This window comes from Mya arenaria, chromosome 11 (genome assembly GCF_026914265.1).
Source record: "Mya arenaria isolate MELC-2E11 chromosome 11, ASM2691426v1".
In the NCBI taxonomy this organism is placed as follows: Eukaryota; Metazoa; Mollusca; class Bivalvia; order Myida; family Myidae; genus Mya; species Mya arenaria.
Genome location: NC_069132.1, coordinates 38,895,523 through 38,902,602, shown reverse-complemented (window position 1 = coordinate 38,902,602; position 7,080 = coordinate 38,895,523). Strand labels below are relative to the sequence as shown.

At 33.8% G+C, this 7,080-nt stretch overlaps 1 protein-coding gene across 1 annotated transcript; it reads right to left on the bottom strand.

Annotated features, from left to right (window-relative positions):
- Positions 1-1,995: 1,995 nt before the first annotated feature.
- LOC128209259 (keratin, type I cytoskeletal 10-like) lies at positions 1,996-6,671 on the bottom strand. The gene is made up of 3 exons (XM_052913212.1): positions 6,585-6,671; positions 4,354-4,629; positions 1,996-3,274 (listed from the first exon to the last, which is right to left on the bottom strand). The coding sequence occupies exons 2-3, from the start codon at positions 4,619-4,621 to the stop codon at positions 2,892-2,894; spliced, it is 651 nt and encodes a 216-aa protein (XP_052769172.1). The 5' UTR covers positions 4,622-4,629; positions 6,585-6,671; the 3' UTR covers positions 1,996-2,891.
- Between the last annotated feature and the right edge of the window lie 409 nt (positions 6,672-7,080).

Genomic DNA, 7,080 nt, shown 5'->3' with positions numbered 1-7,080 from the left:
TAGACCTTAGTTATTGGTTTTTTTCCGATGAGGACATGGAAATCCACGTTTTCGTTAAAATAAACCCAGCAAAGTTGCTTGGTCTGCATTTTTTTGTGTTTCTTTTATTTTGAGGACAAAAAGACCATTTATATTCTTTGTAAAAAGAGGTCGGCGTCATCCCCTTAGGCCCGCCCAATATTGTGCGTGGATATATGTATCCTGATAAAATGTATAATTTACAAAATTATATAACTATGAACAATTATATAACAGGTATACAATCAATACCTATGTTTCATAAGTATGATTTAGTAGCTGTTTATTGTTCAGTACGGACTGCATGTATCTGATATCTAAAATAACTTTTACAAATGTATATAATTTCAACTGCAGAATAACTACGTTAGTCAAGTTTAACATGTCGTAACTCTAGTTCATTCATATGCAAACAGGCAAATAACTTACAGGTGAATAATAATCTTGTATATATCTCAATTGGACGTAAACATGGGCTTATCATGATTAAACGTCAATATTTCCGTATAAAATCAAAGCTCAATATTTTAAGGTCGACTGACGTGGTGATTATGGGGGTATTTATGATGATGATGATGATGATGATGATGATGATGCTGATGATGGAGGTCGTGGTGGTGGTGGTCGTGATGATGATGATGATGATGATGATGATGATGATGATGATGATGATGATGATGATCCAAGATTATCCACGACCGTCTATACGATGAAAGTATGAATTTACACGATTGAGTTAGGAATGCACAACGTTTGCGTTTCAGTAAGAAAGAAATTGCGTACATGAAATACAAGTTAAAACACTAAACATTATTTATACAATTATTTAAAATTGTACTGCTTCTATTGATGTACCGGCATACATCCGGGGTTATATTTGATGGAAAATGGCCGAGGAGTTCCGAATGAGCCAAACCTTGAAAGTAAGAGCCAGGCTTTGGCGTGAGATAATAAAATCGGTCTTACTAACCACTTTATTGATGTCAGTACAACTTCAAAAATAATCATTTCTTCACAATGATTTATGTGACATACAATAGGGCTAACACAACCAGACTTGCAAACAAGTGAAGGACTTTTCAATGACCATTATTCAGTTTTCAAAGACTATATCGTGAGTAATTTCAAACCATTGAAATAACAAACATTTATGGCATTCCTGATAAACTGACCCACTTGTCCTTAATAATGGACGAGAACATTATATCGTACATAAAAACTACATATAGTCTTATGAACGTTTAAAACCATCTTCGCCATTTTCCAACGTTTTATGAGATAATGAGTATTTCCAGAGATATGTTACATTGAATCTCTTGTCGTGCAAATATGATGAACTATATAGCAGAATTATAACCAATTGTATCTTAAAATTGTTAGAATGATATCTTATATATATAAGGAAAACGAACCGAAGTTTGGGTGATTTTATTTTAGGTACAGGAGTGACAATACATCTAAAATAACAATACATGCGTACAACTATCAATCAGCAGTGAGGGATCTTATTGTTGAACATATTTCTTTTCAATCATAACCATGCGTTTCACTGCCTTTGCTGTGGGCCTTTTCTGGAATTGAACATAATCATGCTCTTCGAATTGTTCATTCACGTACTTCATCAGTACATGTGTTGTTTCCATCTAAATTGTATTTATTCCACGATATAAATTGTGCATTATTAAGGTCATCCATCAATTATTAATACAAAAATTCTCCTGGTTAAGTTTCATTTTAAAGTTACAAAGTTTGACTATTTTTACAATTTACACATAGAGCTTGTATTGCCACTATATTATTTAAAAATAAATAAATTGCCATCTTCGTAATTTATCTACGTATAATGAGATAATGAGTCTTTCCAGAGGTGCTTTACATAGAATATCTTGTCATGCAAAGATGATGAAATATATAGCATAATTATTACAAATGGTATCTTAAAATTGTCAGAATATTTTATACATAAAGACAACGAACTGGAGTTGGAGTTTTATTTCAGGTACAGGAATTCCAATACAACTAAAATAACACTTCGTGCGTTTAACAATAAGCAAGTCGTAAAGGACTTAATTGTTTGACATTTTCATTTTCAATCATAAACATGCGTTTCTTTGTCTTTGTTGTGTTCTTTTCCTGAAATTACATAATCATGTTCTTCGCATTCACGGACTTCATCAGTCAATGTATTGTTTCCAGCTAAGAATATTTATTCCACGATATAAATGGTACAATTTTAAGGTCATCTAAGTGTCAATTTAAAGTTACAAAGATTGACTAATATTATAACTTTCATCGAGAACTTTTATATAAATTGTTATATAATCATGGTAAAAGTTTTTTTTATTTCCTTCCTTGAATATATCATATCATAATGATAGCATCATTATGGTGAAAACATGGCAAAAATGTAATTCATACAAAACTAAAATAAAGGTTAATTGCATCAATATAGATTAAAGATACAAATAACCCCGATGCTAATATCTAAATATCTAAAATACACCAACACATCTTTTCATCCCAATGATGGATGGCTTTCCTTCGTTTATTGTTAAAGGTGCACAATATAGGTTGATCCAGTTTTAATGCCTTATTATGTTGAACACACTTGACTTGAATCATCAAAACAGATAAAGCGTACACATCTGATGTAATAAATGTCATAAATGTGGTGTTTTTTTATTTAAGTTTTTCGTGGCCACTTATTCTTCAATTGAAAAAGCGCCAAAATAACGCTTCTTTTTATCTCTACAAAAACTCATACGTTTTTTACTGTTTTTGATCATTTAAGTCAAACGAGTTAAATATAATAATGCATTTAAGTGACATTTCCTTGCACCAACTTTTATTGTGCACTTTTAAAAAAACCCCATCTAGGTAACATAGTTGTATACACGCGCTGCAAAATGTTGACAATTACTATTCAGAAGGTCGTATTCCTTATGTATCTCGCCATTTGCATGCAACCAGTCGATAAGCTTAAAGATGTGTCTTTCACCATCATCCTTCTCGCTACATTGAACGACCGAACGGTCCGATACTCGCTTTTTGCCCTTGAGTTTGTATTTCACGTCTTCCCTTGATTCAGATCTTTGCCACACTAACTCTTCTGTGTTCTTTTCTATTGAATAAAACCAGTCTTCGGTTTTGAGAATAACATAGTCGTGCCGAAAGACATCCCTAGTAGGTTGTTGTTCATACAGCAACGGATGATTCATTTTGTACACTTTAACGATATCCTCATCGTCGAGTTTGTCTGCAATAGAACAAAAATATAATAACTCATTCCCAAAAAAAGAGAATTAGGAAAGATGTCGGCCGTGTATCGGATACTTTTCAACGGGCACGTGAGCACTAGCGGATCCCCCACCCTCCCCATTTAATCATCCAAGTGTCACTTTTGATGTCAATATCGGAGAAAAAAGTAAAAATACGCTCAAAATGCAATTAAATTGTTAAACCTTTCTAGGGGGAGATCCTCCCAACCCCATGCCAACAGTTTGAACCATATCAATTTCTTTTTCACAATGCCATTGTAATTTCCGGTAGCATGTAACCTTTAAGACATACATATTCAGTGAATAATGAATATTAAACTGGAACCATCAAATATTTCGTATAATTGTGGGTCGAATTCAATAAGGAAGCAAAAAGGGGGTTATTTGAAATAAGCGCTTTGGTAATTCATCCATGTTTTCATGACGTGTTTTTCATGTTGTCTATTCCGATTAACTATCATTCTTTTCGGTAACAACCTAATATATCCATTGCGACTATCATCATGCTTGGTACTCCATGCTAGATGATTTCTGAAGACGACTCTTTAGAATTAAGTAAATTGCTATAACTGCGCGTGCGCATATAGCCACGCCTACTGTTTGCATATGCAAAAGCGCAATTTCAGTGTCAACGCTGATTTAAATGGCGTCACAATATATTAAATTGATTGTCAAATCTTTTTGACAAGCGCACGGCCTAATTTTAAAGCTGTTGCAATTTGGGAGGGGCTAACAATCGGTCGGTTAGAATTTATTAAGTTATTTCTTCGTGAATAAGAAACCACGGTCGCTTCGCTCGCTCCGCTTACTAAATTAAATGTTACTTATTCACGAAAACAATACTTTATCAAATGTAACCTATACTTGTTAGCAGACAGACAGAGTAGTTTATTGTCGTAAACATGTAAATAACAGTTTCTTGACATGTAGAGGATTAGAGCAATTAAGTTTTTTAATAATATATGACTCTCATTTTCGCGCTTCTATCAGGGCTCCACGTGTCAAGAGAAGCATATGGATAAAGCAATGCATTGATAATGACATTTTCAACACATACCTTTAAGTTTCCGCACTTCATCGTAAGTTCTCCCTTTATCTGTTTCGTAATCATAATACGCCAACTGGTTTTTCCATTTCCCCTCGTCACGGGGTCGTCTGCCACTTCCCGATCCCGACCAGCTTCCACCCGACCCTGACCCCGATCCCGACCAGCTTCCACCTGACCTTGACCCCGATCCAAAAAAGCTACCACCTGACCCATATCCCGATCCAGAAAAGCTACCACCTGACCCATATCCCGATCTTGACATGCCGCCGTAAGCCATATGTGATTCTGTAAAAAGCCATGATCAGAATTAAAATCTTTAAGTGTGATAACATAAAAAATCAAATAATTAGGTTAGGACTGCAACAATATACGGTATACTGGCAATGAAAAAAATACTGAGAAAAAAACTGGTATTATCAAATAACTGTTAATTATTAGTCCTTAAACACAGCATTTGCCTCGTCCAATAATACAATGGCCTCCTCTATAATAGTGCCGATATCTATATCAGTTAGCGGCCCCGGGCCGAAAAGTGATATGGATATTAAGCCCGCATTTTAACGAATTGGATTGGTTAATTAAACAGGACCAAAACATGATATATATTCGCAGTTGGAAACTCGGAAACGGCAGCCATTTCATTTTAAAATCAGTATTAAAAAGTTGGTTGACAGTTTGAGCACGAAACTAATTAATAGTTTAAAATGGTTAGATATGTTATGCATTTGAAAGTTGTTCTTTGTTATATATTTTTTTAAATAAATTTAGTGTTGAAACTTTGAATCCTTCGGCCTCGAGCCAATACGACTGCCCTCGGACAAAAACAGGGCCAATATCAAATTACGTTTTCATTAACATATACATTAAACGTTTGATTCAAAAGTTTCAGGTAACAATAACAATTCCAGCTCATTCTGCAATTATTTTGTAATTCGTGTTTTATAATTGCATACTTATGATGATGTGGCCTCAATTGACTTAAAGTACATTGCATTATATTACTATACGGATTGTGTTTATTGCAATATATCACAGTATTGTTACAGACCAAATAAGCTTTACTTTTAAATAGGTGTTGGCGGGATTCCAGTGTTTCTATTTATATTAATAGCATATTCGTCCTATTATATCCAGGTCAACTGTACTTATCACTTATCAAAAGTGAGATGTTACAGTATCTCGCTCATGGTTTGTAAATTGCACTTTTTATTACGAAATACAGTGTGGCAAATCATCTGGCCCCAATTTCTCGAAACTTTTTAAGCTTAACAGGCTTAAGTCGCATATTTCAATTAGCCAGAATGCATACTGAAAATGGATTTTGATAAATGATATATGGTTTATTCTAATAATCCTACCGATTATTCCTACATAATTTCTAAAAATTCTTGAAGAAGTAAATATAACACATTTTATAGAACAACAATAATAGTGAGATCAGCTTAATCCTGTTATAAGGGACTTAAGAAGTTTCGAGAAATTGGGGCCAGGAGTGTTAATTTGTTTTCTCCAAAAGCTGGAACCCTTTAGCAAATGTTGATATTTGCTCAAATAACATCTTTGAAGACCACTCAATTTTCATTAGCGTAAATAACATAATTGAAATGAATTACGGCTGTTGTGTTGCGTGATTGGTTGATTGACATCATCACGTGATGGTATCAATGTATCATTAAAAGGTCAACATATCTTACGCTTTCGTTACATGTCCCAAGGGCCGTGTGGTTTAGGCGTTTTAGTGTGTTTTTTCTTGACTTTACCGTCGTGGGTTCAAACTCCTCCATATCCAAAATACATGTTGTTTTTTTTGCTTTAACTGTATGATTTCCTGCTATTTCGATTTCATAGAGAAAAATAAGGTAAAAATGAGTGTTTTCAGATGCAGTTACCGGGAAAAGTTATTTTTAATCCAAAAACATGAGCGAGTCAAAGATGTTAAATACAAACGTTTTCGATGAAAAAAGATGAAGTTGGCTTGAAACAGATAATTGAAAAACCATACAACTCTGCATATTTCCACATACGTAAAGCTTTATTATTCATGCGGTGACCTCATTATGAAGTTTTGACCGCATTTTTGAAACACGCGACCTTAGCTTTGATAATATTGAATAAAAATGTAGCATAGTGATTGGAAAACAAAATTGCTGTTAAAACCAAATGTGTTAAACTTTTTTATAATTGTTAAGAGTTATAAAAGAAATTGAAGAATATACAGAAATAATAAAAACATCGCTTACCTATTATATAATTTCCACCAGTAAAAAAACACACATCCTCTCCGCTGTGAGATGCTTATCGTAGTGGCGGGATGAGTATATAACGAATTACATTGACCTAAGTCATGGGTTTTTCCAATGCGGTCGTGGAAACCCATGTTTGCAAAAAATCCAGCTTTGTTGCTTTGGTTGTGCTTTTTTCTTTTTCATATTTTAGGTCAGAAAAAAACAATTTATCTTCCTTCTGAATAGAGAACATGAGGTCGCTGTCATCCCCATGGACTCCGACAATATTGCGCATGGTTATATGTACCAAAAGTTTATACATGAGTTTTCAAGAATCGTTTTCACAATTATATAACATGCATACATTTATCGTTCAGTAACGTGTGAATGAGTTTGATTTTAAATCGAAAGTTTCTTACTAGCCTGAAAGCGAACAGTATGGGAACACAATACATGTTGTCATATTGCATATTCTATTAATCAAAGTAATATTACACTAACATTTTTTTTT

Bases quoted from the DNA above. Each gene is read 5' to 3' on its own strand.
- LOC128209259 (XM_052913212.1), bottom strand. From the start codon at position 4,621: ATGGCTTACGGCGGCATGTCAAGATCGGGATATGGGTCAGGTGGTAGC. The intron at 3,275-4,353 runs GTATGTGTTGAA...GTTCTATTGCAG, and splicing joins TGAAGTGCGGAAACTTAAAG to ACAAACTCGACGATGAGGAT.